Source organism: Heptranchias perlo, chromosome 5 (genome assembly GCF_035084215.1).
Source record: "Heptranchias perlo isolate sHepPer1 chromosome 5, sHepPer1.hap1, whole genome shotgun sequence".
Classification (NCBI taxonomy): Eukaryota; Metazoa; Chordata; class Chondrichthyes; order Hexanchiformes; family Hexanchidae; genus Heptranchias; species Heptranchias perlo.
In genome coordinates, this window is record NC_090329.1 from 25,143,577 (window position 1) to 25,165,341 (window position 21,765).

At 47.4% G+C, this 21,765-nt stretch overlaps 1 protein-coding gene across 1 annotated transcript in view; it reads right to left on the reverse strand.

The window, feature by feature from the left end:
* The window catches only part of LOC137321658 (pecanex-like protein 1), a 245,233-nt gene that overhangs the window by 195,091 nt on the left and 28,377 nt on the right, over positions 1-21,765 (reverse strand). The window contains exon 5 of the mRNA XM_067984156.1: positions 9,265-10,935. Within this exon, the coding sequence (XP_067840257.1) occupies positions 9,265-10,935 (1,671 nt within the window). The remainder of the gene's footprint in view (positions 1-9,264; positions 10,936-21,765) is intronic.

Here is a 21,765-nt window from a genome sequence, read left to right on the forward strand (position 1 = left end):
CGCCTGGTGCTGCTCCTGGCATGCTCTTCTACACTCCTCATTGAACCAGGGTTGATCCCCTGGCTTGTTGGTAATGGTAGAGTGAGGAATATGCTGGGCCATGAGGTTACAGATTGTGCTGGAATACAATTCTGCTGCTGCTGATGGCCCACAGCGCCTCATGGATGCCCAGTTTTGAGCTGCTAGATCTGTTCTGAATCTATCCCATTTAGCACGGTGGTGGTGCCACACAACACGTTGGATGGTGCCCTCAGTGCGAAGACGGGGCTTCGTCTCCACGAGGACTGTGCGGTGGTCACTCCTACCAATACTGTCATGGACAGATGCATTTGCAACAGGTAGATTGGATAGAATAGTCGGGTTTTCTCTTTCACAGACCTTCAAGATGAGATGTTGCACTCAGATGATGTGAGTTCCACTTCGCCCATGAAGTTCTTTGCTCTTGTGCCCCAACTGGAAACTAGCAGTCAGAGCTGCAGGTTTGTGCCAGGGAACTGATTTCACATCGCAGTCTTTTCTTTTGAATTATGAAAATGCAAACACTGTGTCAGGTGAGGTGTCAATGGCTAGAAATTGCAGCTTTCTTTCTACATTTCGTCTCAACCCCCAGATTGGGTTTTTTTTATTCGTTCACAGGATGTGGGCGTCGCTGGCGAGGCCAGCATTTATTGCCCATCCCTAATTGCCCTCGACAAGGTGGTGGTGAGCCGCCTTCTTGAACCGCTGCAGTCCGTGTGGTGACGGTACTCCCACAGTGCTGTTAGGAAGGGAGTTCCAGGATTTTGACCCAGCGACAATGAAGGAACGGCGATATATTTCCAAGTCGGGATGGTGTGTGACTTGGAGGGGAACGTGCAGGTGGTGTTGTTCCCATGTGCCTGCTGCTCTTGTCCTTCTAGGTGGTAGAGGTCACGGGTTTGGGAGGTGCTGTCGAAGAAGCCTTGGCGAGTTGCTGCAGTGCATCCTGTGGATGGTACACACTGCAGCCACTGTGCGCCGGTGCTGAAGGGAGTGAATGTGGTGGTGAAGGGACTCCGCCATCATTGAGGATGGGGATGTTTGCAGAGCCTCCTCCTCCCATTTGTCCACCACCATTCGCGACTGGATGTGGCAGGACTGCAGAGCTTTGATCTGATCCGTTGGTTGTGGAATCGCTTAGCTCTGTCTATAGCATGTTGCTTCCGCTGTTTAGCATGCATGTAGTCCTGAGTTGTATCTTCACCAGTTGGCACCTCATTTTTAGGTACGCCTGGTGCTGCTCCTGGCATGCTCTTCTACACTCCTCATTGAACCAGGGTTGATCCCCTGGCTTGTTGGTAATGGTAGAGTGAGGAATATGCCGGGCCATGAGGTTACAGATTGTGCTGGAATACAATTCTGCTGCTGTTGATGGCCCACAGCGCCTCATGGATGCCCAGTTTTGAGCTGCTCGATCTGTTCTGAATCTATCCCATTTAGCACGGTGGTAGTGCCACACAACACGTTGGATGGTGCCCTCAGTGTGAAGACGGGACTTCATCTCCACGAGGACTGTGCGGTGGTCACTCCTACCAACACTGTCGTGGACAGATGCATTTGCGACAGGTAGATTGGTGAGGACGAGGTCAAGTAAGTTTTTCCCTCGTGTTGGTTCGCTCACCACCTGCCGCAGGCCCAGTCTAGCAGCTATGTCCTTCAGGACTCAGCCAGCTTGGTCAGTTGTGGTACTACCGAGCCACTCTTGGTGATGGACATTGAAGTCCCCACCCAGAGTACATTCTGTGCCCTTGCTGCCCTCAGTGCTTCCTCCAAGTGGTGCTCAACATGGAGGAGGACTGATTCATCAGCTGAGGGAGGACGGTAGGTGGTAATCAGCAGGAGGTTTCCTTGACCATGTTTGACCTGATGCCATGAGATTTCATGGGGTCCAGAGTCAATGTTGAGGACTCCCAGGGCCACTCCCTCCTGACTGTATATCACAGTACCGCCACCTCTGGTGGGTCTGTCCTGCCGGTGGGACAGGACATACCCAGGGATGGTGATGGAAGAGTCTGGGACGTTGGCTGAAAGGTATGATTCTGTGAGTATGGCTATGTCAGGCTGTTGCTTGACTAGTCTGTGGGACAGCTCTCCCAATTTTGGCACAAGTCCCCAGATGTTAGTAAGGAGGACCTTGCAGGGTCGACTGGGCTTGGTTTGCCGTTGTCGTGTCTGGTGCCTAGTGGTCCGATGCCGGGTGGTCCGTCCGGTTTTATTCTTATTATGACTTTTTGTAGCGAGATTTTACAACTGAGTGGCTTGCTAGGCCATTTCAGAGGGCAATTAAGAATCAACCACATTGCTGTGTGTCCGGAGTCACATATAGGCCAGACCGGGTAAGGACGGCAGGTTTCCTTCCCTAAAGGACATTTGTGAACCAGATGGGTTTTTACGACAATCCGGTCGTTTCATGGCCATCATTACTGATACTAGTATTTTAATTCCAGATTTTTATTTAATTAATTGAATTTAATTAATTCATTGAATTTAAATTCGCCAGCTGCCGTGGCGGGATTTGAACTCATGACTCTGGTTTTTGGTCCAGGCCTCTGGATTACTAGTCCAGTAACATAACCACTATGCTACCGTACCTTATACCTTTCACACCTTATAATCGAGTGTCTCCGCAATCGGAGAACACGGATCTCTGCATATCTGCCATCCTGCACATATAACCACTTCTCAACCCATTTCCTGAAGGATCAAATGGAAATTCATCATCAGTTATCTTTCAAAGACCAAGCTTCTGGCTTTAATCCCATGAATGGTGAGGGTGGACAACCTCCATATGGACGGTTGTTACATTTAAATAAAGACAGATATTCCCTATCTGTCACAGTTGGGTTCGAGTTAATATATTTCCTGACAGACTTATTTCTCTACTTAACCTTCACTGTTAGAGGTTAATATGAGCATGGACTTGGCTCCGCTCACTCTCTACAACCAGGTCACCTTTCCTCCCCACTTTTGAGTGCAGGCTTTAAGAAAACATCTGATATTCTCAAAATGAATGGGGCCATCCTGGATAATGGGGCCATCCTGGATAATGGGCCTGGGACGAGACTGTATCAGTTTGAAGCAGACGGGGAGATGTGACAATCCACAAACTGGCTTGTCTAGCTTTAATACACAATCTCAATGCCTGAAACACTTGCTTTTTAATGTTGCTTCAAACTGTGCAAATTCACTTTAGTTTTAAATATGATACCTAAACATAATTCTCATTCCCCAATGCTTTCCATGTAGAAAAATGATCAAGAATCTCAGAAGGATGTCAAGGCCTTGGAGAGGGTGCAGAGGAGATTTACAAGAATAGTACCGGGGATGAGGGACTTCAGTTATGTGGAGAGACTGGAGAATCTGGGATTTTTCTCCTTAGAACAGAGAAGGTTAAGGGGAGATTTAATAGAGGTAGAACCATAGAAAAGATACAGCACAGAAGGGGGCCATTCGGCCCATCGTGTCTGCGCCAGCTCGAAGAACAACCAGGTGCCCATTCTAATCCCACCTTCCAGCACCCAGTCCGTAGCCCTGCAGCTTACTGCACTTTAGGTGCAGGTCCAGGTACTTTTTAGAAGAGTTGAGGGTCCTTGCCTCTACCACCAATTTGGGCAGCGAATTCCACACACCCATCACCCTCTGGGTAAAAAAGTTTTTCCTCATGTCCCCTCTAATACTTCCACCAATCAGCTTAAATCTATATCCTCTAGTTCTTGAACTCTCCACTAAGGGAAACAGGTACTTCCTGCCTGTTCTATCTCGGCCCCTCATAATTTTGTACACCTCAATCAAGTCTCCTCTCAGCCTCTCTGCTCCAAGGAAAACAACCCCAGCCTATCCAATCTCTCCTTGTAGCTGCAATTTTCAAGCCCTGGCAACATTCTTGTAAATCTTCTCTGCACTCTCTCCAGAGCAATTACGTCCTTCCTGTAATGCGGTGACCAGAGCTGCGCACAATACTCCAGCTGTGGCCTTACCAGCGTTTTATACAGTTCCATCATTATATTCCTGCTTTTGTATTCTATACCTCGGCTCATAACGGAGAGCATTCCGTATGCCTTCTTCACAACCTTATCTACCTGTACTGCCACCTTCAGGGACCAGTGCACATGCACTCCAAGGTCTCTCACTTGCTCTACCCCTCTCAATATATTCCCGTTTACTGCGTATTCCCTTTTACTGTTTGCCCTCCATAAGTGCATTACCTCACACTTCTCTGGGTTGAACTCCATTTGCCACTTTTCCGCCCACTCCACCAACCCATTGATATCTTCTTGGAGTCTACAGCTGTCCTCTTCACTATCAACTACACGGCCAATTTTTGTGTCGTCTGCAAATTTGCTGATCATGCCCCCTACATTCAAGTCCAAATCATTAATATATACCACAAACAGCAAGGGACCCAACACTGAGCCCTGTGGCACACCACTGGAAACGCATTTCCATTCGCAAAGACATCCATCGACTTTTACCCTTTGTTTCCTGTTACTGAGCCAATTTTGAATGCAATTCGCCACATTTCCCTGTATCCCATGGGCTTTTACCTTTCTGACCAGTCCGCCATCTGGGGCCTTCTCAAATGCCTTACTAAAATCCATGTAGACAACATCCACTGCACTACCCTCATTAATCCTCCTTGTCACTTCCTCAAAGAATTCAATCAGATTTGTAAGGCATGACCTTCCCTGAACAAATCCATGCTGACTATCCCTGATTAAACCATGCCTTTCCAAATGACAATTTATCCTATTTCTCAGTATTGATTCTAATAGCCCACCACCGAGGTAAGACTGACCGGCCTATAATTGTCCGGCCTTTCCCTCGTACCCTTTTTAAACAATGGTACTACATTTGCAGTCTTCCAGTCCTCCGGTACCTCCCCTGTATCTAGTGAGGATTGGAAAATGATCCTCAGAGCATCTGCTATTTCCTCCCTGGCTTCCTTCAATAGCCTAGGAAACAATCCATCCGGCCCTGATGACTTATCAACTTTCAAGGATTCTAGTCCCTCTAGTACTTCCTCTCTCATAATGTTTACCTTATCCAATATTTCACACCTCTCCTCTTTAACTACTACGTCCGGATCATGCCTTTCCTTTGTGAATACAGAGACAAAATATTCATTTAAAACCCTGCCCACATCCTCTGCTTCGACACACAAGTTACCCTTATCATCCCTGATAGGTCCCACCTTTTCCTTAGCTATCCTCTTGTTCTTAATGTACTGATAAAACATCTTTGGGTTTTCTTTAATCTTACTAGCTAATATTTTTTCATGCCCTCTCTTTGCTTTCCTTATTTCCTTCTTTACGTCATCCCTGTACTTTCTATACTCCTCTAGGCTTTCTACAGTATTTAGTTTTCTGTGACAGTCAAAAACTTTATTTTTCTGCTTTATCTTGCCCCGTATACTTCTAGACAACCAGGTGGCTCAAAATTTGGCAGTGCCACCCTTTTTCTTTGAGGGGACGTGTCTGCATTGTACCTATTGAATTTCACTTTTTAGTGCCTCCCACTGGCTTGCCATTGATTTCTCCTCAAGTAGTTGTGTCCGGTCCACTTCTGCCAAATCACCTCTTAGTTCTGTAAAATTTGCCTTCGCCCAATTTAAAACGTTTACTCCTGATTTAACTCTGTCCTTTTCCATAATAATGCTAAAACTAACTGAATTGTGGTCACTATCCCCAATATGGTCACCCACTGGCCCATCTTCATTTCCCAGGACTAAATCTAGAATTGCATCCCTCTTGTTGGGATTGTCACATACTGGCTAAAAAAGTTCTCCTGGACACTGATCAAGAATTTTGCGCCCTCTGTGCCCCTCACACTGTTTGAATCCCAGTTGATGTTAGGGTAGTTGAAGTCCCCTACTATTATTGTCCTCTTATTTTTGCACTCAGAAATTTGCCTACATATTTGTTCTTCTATCTCCCTTTCGCTATTCGGGGGTCTATAGTACACTCCTAGTAGTGTGACTGCCCCTTTTTTATTTCTTAGCTCAACCCATATGGCCTCGATTGATGATCAATTTAGCATATCATCCCTTCTCACAACTGTAATTGATACTTTAACCAATAATGCTGTCCCCGCCCCCTCCTTTTTTTATCACCCACTCTATCCTGCCTGAAAACTCCAAATCCAGGAATACTGAGCTGCTAATTATCCCCCTCTTTAAGCCAGGTTTCCGTTATAGCAATAATATCATGCTGCCATGTGTCTATCGGTGCCCTTAGCTCATTTGCTTTGTTTGTGATACTCCTTGCATTGAAGTATATACCCTTTAACCCCATCAAATTCCTGTGCTGAACACTATTTAACCTTTGCTTCTTTTGCTTTTCTGAGTCGCTAACTACGTCACTAACTGCTTTTCTACTTCCCGTTTCCTGGTCTGAATTTGTCCTATCTGTACCTGCCCTTTGGTTCCCATCCCCCTGCCACACTAGTTTAAACCCTCCTCAACAGAACTAGCAAATGCCCCCGTGAGGATATTGGTCCTGGTTCTGCTTGGGTGCAACCCGTTCAGCTTGTACAGAATCGGTCCCAATGCCTCAGGAATTTAAACCCCTCCCTCCTACACCATCTCTCAAGCCAAGCATTCATCTGGTCAATTCTCCTATTTCTGCTCTCGCTAGCACGTGGCACTGGGAGTAATTCGGAGATTACTACCTTAGAGGTCCTGCTTTTTAATTTTATTTCCTAACTCCCTATATTCTGCTTGGAAGACCTCATCCCTTTTTTTACCGATGTCGTTGGTACCAATATGGACCACGACCTCTGGCTGTTCACGCTCTCCCTTCAGAATGTCCTGCAGCCGCTCCGTGACATCCTTGACCCTAGCACCAGGGAGGCAACATACCATCCTGGAGTCACGTCTGCGGCCGCAGAAACGCCTATCTGATCCCCTTACGATGGAATCCCCTATCACTATTGCTCTCCCATTCTTTTTCCTCCCCTCCTGTGCAGCTGAGTCACTCATGGTGCCACGGTCTTGGCTCTTGCTGCATTCCCCTGATAAGCCATCTCCCCCAACAATATCCAAAGCCGAATATCTGTTTGAGAGGGAGATGGCCCCAGGGGACTCCTGCTCTACCTACCTAGTCCTTTTACTCTGCCTGGCTGTCCCCCATTTCCTTTCTGCCTGCGTAATCTTTACCTGCGGTGTGACCACCCCACTGAACATGTTATCCACAATAATCTCAGCATTGCAGATGCTCCACGATAATCTCAGCATCGCGGTGTTCAAAATTATGAGGTATTTTGATAGAGTAAATAAGGAGAAACTATTCCCAGTGGCAGAAGGGTCAGTAACCAGAGGACACAGATTTAAGATAATTGGTAAAATCGGGGGGGGGGGGGGGGTTGCGGATGAGGAGTTTTTTTTCCACAGCGAGTTGTTATGATCTGGAATGCGCTGCCTGAAAGAGTGGTTGAAGCAGATTCAATAGTAACTTTCAAAAGGGAATTGGATAAATACTTGAAGGGGAGAAATTTGCAGGGCTATGGGGAAAAAGTTGGGGAGTGGAACTAATTGGATAATTCTTCCAAAGAGCTGGCACAGGCACGATGGGTCGGATGGCCTCCTCCTGTGCTGTAAGATTCTATAAGATGTCACTCGTTTAGTCAGTTTAGTCACTTTCCACATGCGCTGCAAGAAATGATTTACTACAATTCAGGGATCACTGTTATACCTGAGCAGGAAATGCCAGTGAATGGAAACACAGGTTGCAGTTCTGAAGAGATGCAGCCAACTTATGAAAACTACAGACTAACATTGAACATGAGAAATGCGTTATGAAAATGCTCAAAATATAACAAGTTCTTTATCCACCTCACTATAAATCTGTAAAGGTTTATCACAGCACACAAAGAAATAAAAAAGATCACAAACTTGCCTGTAATCCTGGCTCCCTCTAACCATCGAACCCCAGGCACTCTCTCCTCCTACCAAACCACTGGGTAGAATTTGTAGAAAATTTGTCCATCAGTGGCCGCAGGAGTTTAATTCCCAGCAGCTACCATACAACCATTTCCCCCACTCTAAACATGCGCATTTGTCCAGTTGAAAATAGTGCAAAGAAAAGAGGAAGAGAAAGAATGAGCAAGTGTGAGGAAGAAAGATACATATAATGGAGTGGGAGCTGCAAGAGTACGGCAGATAGCCCGTTGTCAGAAGGGGGAAAGTGTGGGTGTAAAGGGGAAGAGAACGAGTAATTTTAACCTAACTCGTCCGGCGGGAAACTAACAGGATCAGATTGGCTGCCTGTTTTACACCCCGGCATACTTTACTTTTCTATTTACTTTCCATTTTCTATTAACATACCACAGGAGATAATCAGGCAGTTAGTAGAACAGTTTGCTTCAAAATTCAGCTCATTTTTTTGAATAACGAAAGACAGTCTTGTCTCTCACTCTCCCAGCTTAATGCACTTTCAGAAGTTTACAGAACACAAAACAAAACTATAGGAGGTGCATAATCTTGTCTTTTCACCGACACACACACTGTGTAAAAACAGACTCTGTTTTTACTTAAAAAGCAAAGTTTAACTGAATTAATTTTTGAATTTTGTCCTCAACTTTTCTTCAAATAATTTTGAAAAACAACTAAGCAGAAAGTTAGATGAAGAAAAATATATGAGTAGTCCAGCTACTGAATGATACTGATACATCCTGAGAAACTGGGTACACTGCACATGCTCAGACTGCACAATCTGAATTCAGCTAACAGCATCCCAGCTCTGTGCAAAAATATCAAATCCAAGCCCAGGCTTTCAGAACAGGCCGAGTCTTGAAACAAATACTTAAACGAAACAGAACACAATTCAATGGATGAATATAATCATGTTATTGTGAAAAGTGTTACTTTTAAATTTTGTTTAAATCCTTATTTGAGACATTAGAAATTTCAGTTACTGAGTAAAAATGGCAGATGAATACTTTTGGAAAGCACATTGAATGATTTCTGGTGAAAAGATAATACAGCACCATCCAGTGGCCAGATTGTGCGACTACTGGGTAATGGGCAGTTTCCATTGATGTGGATATAGGGAATTTATAATGGAAACATTAACACGAAAGTGTGACAAAAAAAAAATAACAGGAAGTAAGGTTTTGTCGGCAAATGTACGCCTTTCAATAAGATGTTCCACTACGCCTATGTGGAAATAACACAAAGCAAATACATATCAGCGAGTTATTTCAATTAGCAAAACTGTCCAACAAGGACACCCTACGTGACATAAATCGTACCTCCGCCCACAGCACCCTCCTCTCGACAGTCACTTGTCCAACTTGACGCATTCATTCTGGAGCTATTAAGCGACTCCAGTAAGGATATGAACTCTATAAAGTTTGACTCATTGGGGATTTGCCCTTCTTTGGCTTCTAGATCTGACTTTGAAGTGGTTAATGTTCTTCCCTGATCGCTGGTGCTCCCTCTTGATGTCCTGCTCAAGACCACATCCGCTCCGCCGTCGGCACTAAGGAACCTGATGTGCGTTTGCAGGGAGCAATCCCCCACAGCTTGTTGCTCGCGCTGCCTCTGGTTTTCTATCAGGCAATGCATGACTTTCAAGAAGGAGTCTGACACAGCTTTGGGGTCTGTTGGTAGGTGTCGATTGTGGCAGTTGTGGTAAGTGTGATCCGGGGAAGGGCAGGACTGTGAATTAGTAGTGGAAGAGGTGTCTATTGAAAGATTGTGATGAGACTGCAGACTCGAAGTGCTGCTGAGACTAGTATGGTCGCTAGTGTCCTCATCTTCACTTTTATTGTCCTTAATGCCTGCTGTAGTGGCCCAATACTCACTGCCAGCACACACAGTGGAGTCAGCACCAACATTTACTTGTTTCCTTGACATCTGCTTATCATACTGGTGACTAGACAGGGCCTGTTTAAAGAATTTGGAAGACTTTGGTCTGACAGCGAGGTCTGTTTGTGATACGGATTTATCAGCTCCTGGTGTCTGTAACCCTTTATTCACATTAACATACAAAAATGATGAGGGTATTAAGTTAGCATTATTAATAACGTCAGTGCTCGTTCGCCCAGCTTCAGGCAGCTCCAATGTAATAACGGGAATGTCTATTAAATCTGGATCTGGCATATTCAGCAAACACGGTGTCCCATTAGGATCCAGAACTGAATTATTTTGATCAGTTCTATTCTCCAAATCCCTCATCAAATGTGCCCTGGAATCCTCGTCAAGGTAGAGTTCCATTTCCTTGGGTTCTGCAGGTTTCACCAAAGAAGAGTTGTTAGTTGGAACCCCTTTGTGTTCAGGTTCATTCAGATGGTCATCTTCCACCTCCGCTATTGGATCTGTCGTTCTGATTACTGCAGGATTGTTACTTGGTTTAACTGGGTGCGGCTGATCCCCGCAGTCAGTGTGACCAGCAGTAATCCCAGGGCTTGCATTATTGCCATTGGAACATTTCCCACATGATGTATTTTCGCTATTAACAACGTTCCTTTCACGTAACAAACTTTCAAATTGTTGTGGCTCAGTGTTGCTCGCGTTAGTCACTACCACAGTGTACTCACTCTCCGAAAGATCAGGTTGCTGAAGGTCCCGATTTAATACACCTATCAACTGTTCTGCAGACGCCTGTCGCTCTAGAGAATGAAATGTATCCTCCGCCTTAGTTGGAGCTGCCTCAGAAGTGACTGGGTCTGCACGCACTGACACAGCACAAACCCGAGGCTTAGAGTTTTCAGAACCATCTAAACGTCCCACAGAACTAAGCTGATGAATAGATGACTGGCACGGCAGAGTAGATGGGACAAGCAACAATGGCGATTCTTCCAAGCTGCCTAATGCACTCCGTTCTTGTCTGTTGGGTTCTGCGTCTTGAGAAACTGATTGATGGAAACAAACTGGGGAATCAAAGGGCACTCGGGGCACTGGATTGCTCAGGGCAAAATCTGCAATGAACACAACTTATATTTTACCACAACAGGTTGCAATGATTTTAAATTCAAGCTATGGGAATGGATGTAATGATTTAGCACAAAAAAATGTACACCTCTCCTTTTTTAAAATCAAAGAATATTGACATATATTAATCCCATTTCAAAATTATAATTATTCCCATATTCCTTAGAAACTATTCTGATGAAGAGATGACATTCTTACTTTTATAAATAAAATTCACCTTAGAAATAAGACTGGCACAAAAGAGAATAGTATTTTAAAAATATGGTTGGATAGTATTTAAATGAAATATAAATAAATATTGCTAAAAAGAAAGTTAAACTGTTCCTGGAGCAGGCACGGACTCCGTGGGGCTGGATGTTAAGTCACGGCCTAGGTGTAAAATTGCGTTGTGGATTGGCCTCCCGTTATAGAAGCTAGTCGGTTTTCATTTCAACAATAACTTACGCCTTTAACATAGGAAAACATTCCAAGGGGCTTCACAAGAGTGTTATCAGACAAGAATTGTCACGGAGCCACATAAAGAGATATCTGGACAGGTGACCAAAAGCTTGGCCAAAGCGGTAGGTTTTAAGGAGTGTCTTAAAGGAGGAGAGAGAGGTAAAGAGGCGGAGAGGTTTAGGGAGGGAATTCCAGGGCCTAGGGCCTAGGCAGCTGAAAGCATGGCCGCCAATGGTGGAGCGAAGGGAGTGGGGGATGGACAAGAGGCCAGAATTGGAGGAGCGCGGAGATCTCGGGGGGTTGTAGGGCTGGAGGAGGTTACAGAGATAGGGAGGGGCGTGGCCATGGAGGGATTTGAAAACAAGGATGAGGATTTTAAAATTGAGGCGTTCCCAGACCGGGAGCCAATGTAGGTCAGCGAGCACAGGGGTGATGGGTGAATGGGAATTGGTGCGAGTTAGGAAACGGGCAGCAGAATTTTGGAAGAGCCCAAGTTTACAGAGGGTGCAGTAAATATTACGGATGCATGATTCACAACATCAGTTTCACGCCCGGGCGGCTGGTTGAAAATCCACCCCATTGGTTACAGGTCACGTACGCGTTCAAAAATTACAAATACTTCAAGCAAATGTTGACAGGGGAGTTAGGGAAACCACACAGAGTGTCAGACACAATTTAAATCACTCGATTTCTAATTATACCCGAAATCTACAGGTGCAGTAGTCCTCACACAATCAATGTCTGGAAACGTTGTGAGGCTTTTTCTTCCCCTCCGCCTATCTCCAATTCTCTCCCCTCCCCTCCTGAAGGCATCGATTACTTGCTGAAGAACACTTCTACTGGTGCTATCTCAGTCTCCCGCCCAAGAGGCCGTTCTTCAGATATGAGCTTAAAGAGGCAGCGTCACAAGGTCATACAAAGTGCAGGGGCCTCACAGCACAGCTGGAGCCCATCCTCTAGGGACATCCACTTACGCACACTTCTGGATAGCAATTGGGAACTATTTTAAAATTCTATCGCATTTGACATCACCAGAAACAGTAAGGGATAGAAACCCTGTTGATGAGAGTATTTACCTTCTCTTTCTCCCCGTAACATCAACAGAGCTGTGCAAGTTGGTTCAAGTGGAAGGACATTGCTTTCCTGAGCTGCAATCAGTCTTCTGATATCTTTCTCTGGAATACGTATAGTTTAATATCTTCAGTATTAATAACATATTAAAGGCTTTGTATTCCATATTTAATTCTCTCAAAATACATGAATAACATTTTGATTTAAAGTACTGTTTTGATTTAAAGTATTGTTGCAATTCCCTACAGATACATCATGCACATTAGTAACATTAAACATCCCAATGGTCGGTACGATATTTCCTCAATATATCTCTGATATCTAGTCACATTGCCGTTACACCATGGGATCGATGTTACTTGTGAAATGTCCTCTTCATCTGCACCTGGAGCTGTATGTTTTCCCACAGGGTTTTTTGGTCAAACCTCATGGTCTTTGCGTGGTCAGAAAGGGCACATTTTGGTTTCTTTATTCATTCTCGGGCTGTGGACATCGCTGGCAAGGCCGGCATTTATTGCCCATCCCCTCGTTGCCCCTTGTGAAGGTGATGGTGGACCTTCTTCTTGAACCGCTGCAGTCCGTGTGGTGACGGTTCTCCCACAGTGCTGTTAGGTAGGGAATTCCAGGAATTTTGACCCAGCGACGATGAAGGAACGGCGATATATTTCCAATTCGGGATGGTGTGTGACTTGGAGGGGAACGTGCAGGTGGTGTTGTTCCCATGCACCTGCTGCTCTTGTCCTTCCAGGTGGTAGAGGTCGCGAGTTTGGGAGGTGCTGTCGAAGAAGCCTTGGCGAGTTGCTGCAGTGCATCCTGTAGATGGTACACACTGCAACCGCAGTGCGCCGGTGGTGAAGCGAGTGAATGTTTAGGGTGGTGGATGGGCACAATTTAGCTTCAATTTTCCTGCCTAGAATCAGGAGGGAAACCCAATGTTGAGTAATTTCTGACCTGCTCTAGTTCATGTACTGTCAGATGAGCATTTGAAAAATTCCCCAACAGCAAACTCACTTCTATCCTCACTCAGTCTGTGCAGCAGGTGACTCCTCACTCGTGGCAACTTCAGACAGCCCCGGCTCTCCGGATTGTCCCACCCATTCCTCCCCCCTCAACCTCATCCTCCACAGGAGCTCTCCCAGACACATCCAGGGCCACACACCCGTCCTTGCCTTCACTTGAGGCCTTTCCACCTCTTCAGTCACAATCACCAACAGGCTCTCCTCCAATCTCTACCACCATAAATATCCCCTGCCCCCCTCAACCAGCTCACCTTCTTCCTTTTCCCTTTCCTCAAATAAAGAATTAGCCCATCTCTCCGATCAGCGCCCTTTCCAACAACTTGTCATCCATACCAATATCCAGGCCTCCACTTCTGATCTCCACCATTCCCAGCCAGAACGCAAATAAGAAACTTCTTTACCCAAAGAGTGGTGAAAATGTGGAACTTGCTACCACAAGGAATAGTTGAGGCGACTCGCATAGATGCATTTTAGGGAAGCTAGATAAACACACTAGGGAGAAAGGAATAGAAGGATATGTTGATAGGGTTATATGAAGTCGGGAGGGAGGAGGCTTGTTTGGAACATGAACACCAGCAAAGACCAGGGGCAGGATGACCTGTTTCTGCACTGAACACTCGATGTAATTTGATGTAAAGGACGAGTCAAAACCTTCTTCAGCTCAATGTCGGCGACACGAAAGCCATGGTGCTCACCTTCCCATCAGTAGTCAACGGCCCTCTGACTCCAACTCCATCAGTCTCCCCCATGGACTGGTACGATGGGCCGAATTGCCTCCTTCTGTGCTGGAACATACTATGACTATGATACTATGACTGCTCATGCTTAGCACAGAGGCACACAATTCTGGCATCCTGTTCGACCCTCAGGCAGGCTTCCAGCCCCACATCCAGTCTGTTGCCAAGACAGCTTCATCTGTTGCTAGAACATTGCCTTCTTACACTCCTACCTCGTCCACGCCTGCATCACCTTGAGCATTGATTCCTTCAACGCTCTCCCGATCAGATTCCCCACCTTCATAAACTGGGTTCTGTCCTGCAGAAATTCCCATCCATCCACTCATCATACCATCCTTGCTAATACCACTGGCTCACCAAACCCCACTGGATCCATTTCAAAATCCTGGATATCAAATCCCCCCACAACTTTGCCCCATTGTTTTTGGGAAATGGTGCCAAACATCAACACGTTCCTCTGCTTAGGCCCGTTCCCTGCCCTTTTCTAAGCCACTGTTGGCAGCCAATTCCCCAGCCCTTTCGACTACTCTTCCAAAACCACGTTGCCTTGTGCTACCTCGCTCCATGCCTTTAATGCACTCACGCACTTTATGATGAATTGTGCTGCTCACCAGGATATACTGGCATCTGCTGTTTGCCCGGTCTGATGCTCATCAGTTCTCCAATTACCAAATGATGACCATCGTCCCTAGGAGGTGTGGCAGGAGCTAAATGGGGATCTCCTTGGAGTCAGGTTAGCTCCAAAACGATTGAAACAGAGTCAACATTCCGTAGCAGACTCCAGAGCCCAAGCTAGGTTTAGCAGCTCCGTGTATCTCCAGACCACCTGGCGCCAGATACAGGAGGGAATAACAGCACACGTGAATACTCTCACACCGAAACCAGCACTCGTGAACACTCACACGCTGAAACCAGCAACCGTGAACACTCTCACACCGAAATCAGCACCCGTGAACACTCTCACACTGAAACCAGCACCAGTGAACACTCTCACACTGAAACCAGCACCTGTGAACACTCTCACTGAGACCAGCACCCATGAACACTCTCACACTGAAACCAGCACCTGTGAACACTCTCTCACACTGAAACCAGCACCTGTGAACACTCTCACTGAGACCAGCACCCGTGAACACTATCACACTGAGATAAGCACCTGTGAACACTATCACACTGAGATCAGCACCTGTGAACACTCTCACACTGAAACCAGCACCTGTGAACACTCTCACACTGAAACCAGCACCTGTGAACACTCTCACACTGAAACTAGCACCTGTGAACACTCTCACACTGAAACCAGCACCTGTGAACACTCTCTCACTGAAACCACCACCTGTGAGCACTATCACACTGAGATAAGCACCTGTGAACACTATCACACTGAGATCAGCACCTGTGAACACTCTCTCACTGAAACCAGCACCCATGAACACTCTCACACTGAAACCAGCACCTGTGAACACACTCACACCGAAACCAGCACCTGTGAACACTCTCACACTGAAACCAGCACCCGTCAACACTCTCACACTGAAACCAGCACCCGTGAACACTCTCACACCGAAATCAGCACCCGTGAACACTCTCACACTGAAACCAGCACCCGTGAACACTCTCACTGAGACCAGCACCCATGAACACTGTCACACTGAAACCAGCACCCGTGAACACTCTCACACTGAAACCAGCACCTGTGAACACTCTCATACTGAAACCAGCACCTGTGAACACTCTCATACTGAAACCAGCACCTGTGAACACTCTCTCACTAAAACCACCACCTGTGAACACTATCACACTGAGATCAGCACCTGTGAACAGTCTCTCACTGAAACCAGCACCCATGAACACTCTCATACTGAAACCAGCACCCGTGAACACTCTCACTGAGACCAGCACCCATGAACACTCTGACACTGAAACCAGCAACCGTGAACACTCTCATACTGAAACCAGCACCTGTGACCACTCTCATACTGAAACCAGCACCCGTCAACACTCTCACACTGAAACCAGCACCCGTGAACACTCTCACACCGAAATCAGCACCCGTGAACACTCTCACACTGAAACCAGCACCCGTGAACACTATCACACTGAGATCAGCACCTGTGAACACTCTCACACTGAAACCAGCACCCGTGAACACTCTCACACTGAAACCAGCACACGTGAACACTCTCACACTGAAACCAGCACCTGTGAACACTCTCACACTGAAACCAGCACCTGTGAACACTCTCACACTGAAGCCAGCACCCATGAACACTCTCACACTGAAACTAGCACCTGTGAACACTCTCACACTGAAACTAGCACCCGTGAACACTCTCACACTGAAACCAGCACCTGTGAACACTCTCACACTGAAACCAGCACCCGTCAACACTCTCACTGAAACCAGCACCAGTGAACACTCTCACACCGAAACCAGCACCCATGAACACTCTCACACCGAAACCAGCACCTGTGAACACTCCCACACTGAAACCAGCACCTGTGAACACTCTCACACTGAAACCAGCACCTGTGAACACTCTCACACTGAGACCAGCACCTGTGAACACTCTCACACTGAAACCAGCACCCGTGAACACTCTCACTGAGACCAGCACCCGTGAACACACTCTCACACTGAAACCAGCACCCGTGAACACTCTCACACTGAAACCAGCACCTGTGGACATTCTCACACCGAAACCAGCACCCGTGAACACTCTCACACTGAAACCAGCACCTGTGAACACTCTCTCACACTGAAACCAGCACCTGTGAACACTCTCTCCCTGAAACCACCACCTGTGAACACTATCACACTGAGATCAGCACCTGTGAACACTCTCTCACTGAAACCAGCACCTGTGAACACACTCACACCGAAACCAGCACCTGTGAACACTCTCACACTAAAACCAGCACCCGTGAACACTCTGACACTGAAGCCAGCACCCGTGAACACTCTCACACTGAAGCCAGCACCCGTGAACACTCTCACACTGAAGCCAGCACCTGTGGACATTCTCACATCGAAACCAGCACCCGTGAACACTCTCACACTGAAACCAGCACCTGTGAACACTCTCTCACACTGAAACCAGCACCTGTGAACACTCTCTCCCTGAAACCACCACCTGTGAACACTATCACACTGAGATCAGTACCTGTGAACACTCTCTCACTGAAACCAGCACCTGTGAACACACTCACACCGAAACCAGCACCTGTGAACACTCTCACACTAAAACCAGCACCCGTGAACACTCTGACACTGAAGCCAGCACCCGTGAACACTCTCACACTGAAACCAGCACCCGTCAACACTCTCACACTGAAACCAGCACCCGTGAACACTCTCACACCGAAATCAGCACCCGTGAACACTCTCACACTGAAACCAGCACCCGTGAACACTCTCACTGAGACCAGCACCCATGAACACTGTCACACTGAAACCAGCACCCGTGAACACTCTCACACTGAAACCAGCACCTGTGAACACTCTCATACTGAAACCAGCACCTGTGAACACTCTCATACTGAAACCAGCACCTGTGAACACTCTCTCACTAAAACCACCACCTGTGAGCACTATCACACTGAGATAAGCACCTGTGAACACTATCACACTGAGATCAGCACCTGTGAACACTCTCTCACTGAAACCAGCACCCATGAACACTCTCACACTGAAACCAGCACCTGTGAACACACTCACACCGAAACCAGCACCTGTGAACACTCTCACACTGAAACCAGCACCCGTCAACACTCTCACACTGAAACCAGCACCCGTGAACACTCTCACACCGAAATCAGCACCCGTGAACACTCTCACACTGAAACCAGCACCCGTGAACACTCTCACTGAGACCAGCACCCATGAACACTGTCACACTGAAACCAGCACCCGTGAACACTCTCACACTGAAACCAGCACCTGTGAACACTCTCATACTGAAACCAGCACCTGTGAACACTCTCATACTGAAACCAGCACCTGTGAACACTCTCTCACTAAAACCACCACCTGTGAACACTATCACACTGAGATCAGCACCTGTGAACAGTCTCTCACTGAAACCAGCACCCATGAACACTCTCATACTGAAACCAGCACCCGTGAACACTCTCACTGAGACCAGCACCCATGAACACTCTGACACTGAAACCAGCAACCGTGAACACTCTCATACTGAAACCAGCACCTGTGACCACTCTCATACTGAAACCAGCACCCGTCAACACTCTCACACTGAAACCAGCACCCGTGAACACTCTCACACCGAAATCAGCACCCGTGAACACTCTCACACTGAAACCAGCACCCGTGAACACTATCACACTGAGATCAGCACCTGTGAACACTCTCACACTGAAACCAGCACCCGTGAACACTCTCACACTGAAACCAGCACACGTGAACACTCTCACACTGAAACCAGCACCTGTGAACACTCTCACACTGAAACCAGCACCTGTGAACACTCTCACACTGAAGCCAGCACCCATGAACACTCTCACACTGAAACTAGCACCTGTGAACACTCTCACACTGAAACTAGCACCCGTGAACACTCTCACACTGAAACCAGCACCTGTGAACACTCTCACACTGAAACCAGCACCCGTCAACACTCTCACTGAAACCAGCACCAGTGAACACTCTCACACCGAAACCAGCACCCATGAACACTCTCACACCGAAACCAGCACCTGTGAACACTCCCACACTGAAACCAGCACCTGTGAACACTCTCACACTGAAACCAGCACCTGTGAACACTCTCACACTGAGACCAGCACCTGTGAACACTCTCACACTGAAACCAGCACCCGTGAACACTCTCACTGAGACCAGCACCCGTGAACACACTCTCACACTGAAACCAGCACCCGTGAACACTCTCACACTGAAACCAGCACCTGTGGACATTCTCACACCGAAACCAGCACCCGTGAACACTCTCACACTGAAACCAGCACCTGTGAACACTCTCTCACACTGAAACCAGCACCTGTGAACACTCTCTCCCTGAAACCACCACCTGTGAACACTATCACACTGAGATCAGCACCTGTGAACACTCTCTCACTGAAACCAGCACCTGTGAACACACTCACACCGAAACCAGCACCTGTGAACACTCTCACACTAAAACCAGCACCCGTGAACACTCTGACACTGAAGCCAGCACCCGTGAACACTCTCACACTGAAGCCAGCACCCGTGAACACTCTCACACTGAAGCCAGCACCTGTGGACATTCTCACACCGAAACCAGCACCCGTGAACACTCTCACACTGAAACCAGCACCTGTGAACACTCTCTCACACTGAAACCAGCACCTGTGAACACTCTCTCCCTGAAACCACCACCTGTGAACACTATCACACTGAGATCAGTACCTGTGAACACTCTCTCACTGAAACCAGCACCTGTGAACACACTCACACCGAAACCAGCACCTGTGAACACTCTCACACTAAAACCAGCACCCGTGAACACTCTGACACTGAAGCCAGCACCCGTGAACACTCTCACACTGAAACCAGCACCCGTCAACACTCTCACACTGAAACCAGCACCCGTGAACACTCTCACACCGAAATCAGCACCCGTGAACACTCTCACACTGAAACCAGCACCCGTGAACACTCTCACTGAGACCAGCACCCATGAACACTGTCACACTGAAACCAGCACCCGTGAACACTCTCACACTGAAACCAGCACCTGTGAACACTCTCATACTGAAACCAGCACCTGTGAACACTCTCATACTGAAACCAGCACCTGTGAACACTCTCTCACTAAAACCACCACCTGTGAACACTATCACACTGAGATCAGCACCTGTGAACAGTCTCTCACTGAAACCAGCACCCATGAACACTCTCATACTGAAACCAGCACCCGTGAACACTCTCACTGAGACCAGCACCCATGAACACTCTCACACTGAAACCAGCAACCGTGAACACTCTCATACTGAAACCAGCACCTGTGACCACTCTCATACTGAAACCAGCACCCGTCAACACTCTCACACTGAAACCAGCACCCGTGAACACTCTCACACCGAAATCAGCACCCGTGAACACTCTCACACTGAAACCAGCACCCGTGAACACTCTCACTGAGACCAGCACCCATGAACACTCTCACACTGAAACCAGCACCCGTGAACACTCTCACACTGAAACCAGCACCTGTGAACACTCTCATACTGAAACCAGCACCTGTGAACACTCTCATACTGAAACCAGCACCTGTGAACACTCTCACACTGAGACCAGCACTTGTGAACACTATCACACTGAAACCAGCACCTGTGAACACTCTCACACTGAAACCAGCACCCGTGAACACTCTCACTGAGACCAGCACCCATGAACACTCTCACACTGAAACCAGCACCCGTGAACACTCTCACACTGAAACCAGCACCTGTGAACACTCTCATACTGAAACCAGCACCTGTGAACACTCTCATACTGAAACCAGCACCTGTGAACACTCTCACACTGAGACCAGCACTTGTGAACACTATCACACTGAAACCAGCACCTGTGAACACTCTCACACTGAAACCAGCACCCGTGAACACTCTCACACTGAAACCAGCACCTGTGGACATTCTCACACCGAAACCAGCACCCGTGAACACTCTCACATTGAAACCAGCACCCATGAACACTCTCACACTGAAACCAGCACCCATGAACACTCTCACACTGAAACCAGCACCTGTGAACACTCTCACTGAGACCAGCACCCATGAACACTCTCACACTGAAACCAGCACCCGTGAACACTCTCACACTGAAACCAGCACCTGTGGACATTCTCACACCGAAACCAGCACCCGTGAACACTCTCACACTGAAACCAGCACCTGTGAACACTCTCTCCCTGAAACCACCACCTGTGAACACTATCACACTGAGATCAGCACCTGTGAACACTCTCTCACTGAAACCAGCACCTGTGAACACACTCACACCGAAACCAGCACCTGTGAACACTCTCACACTAAAACCAGCACCCGTGAACACTCTGACACTGAAGCCAGCACCCGTGAACACTCTCACACTGAAGCCAGCACCCGTGAACACTCTCACACTGAAGCCAGCACCTGTGGACATTCTCACACCGAAACCAGCACCCGTGAACACTCTCACACTGAAACCAGCACCTGTGAACACTCTCTCACACTGAAACCAGCACCTGTGAACACTCTCTCCCTGAAACCACCACCTGTGAACACTATCACACTGAGATCAGCACCTGTGAACACTCTCTCACTGAAACCAGCACCTGTGAACACACTCACACCGAAACCAGCACCTGTGAACACTCTCACACTAAAACCAGCACCCGTGAACACTCTGACACTGAAGCCAGCACCCGTGAACACTCTCACACTGAAACCAGCACCCGTCAACACTCTCACACTGAAACCAGCACCCGTGAACACTCTCACACCGAAATCAGCACCCGTGAACACTCTCACACTGAAACCAGCACCCGTGAACACTCTCACTGAG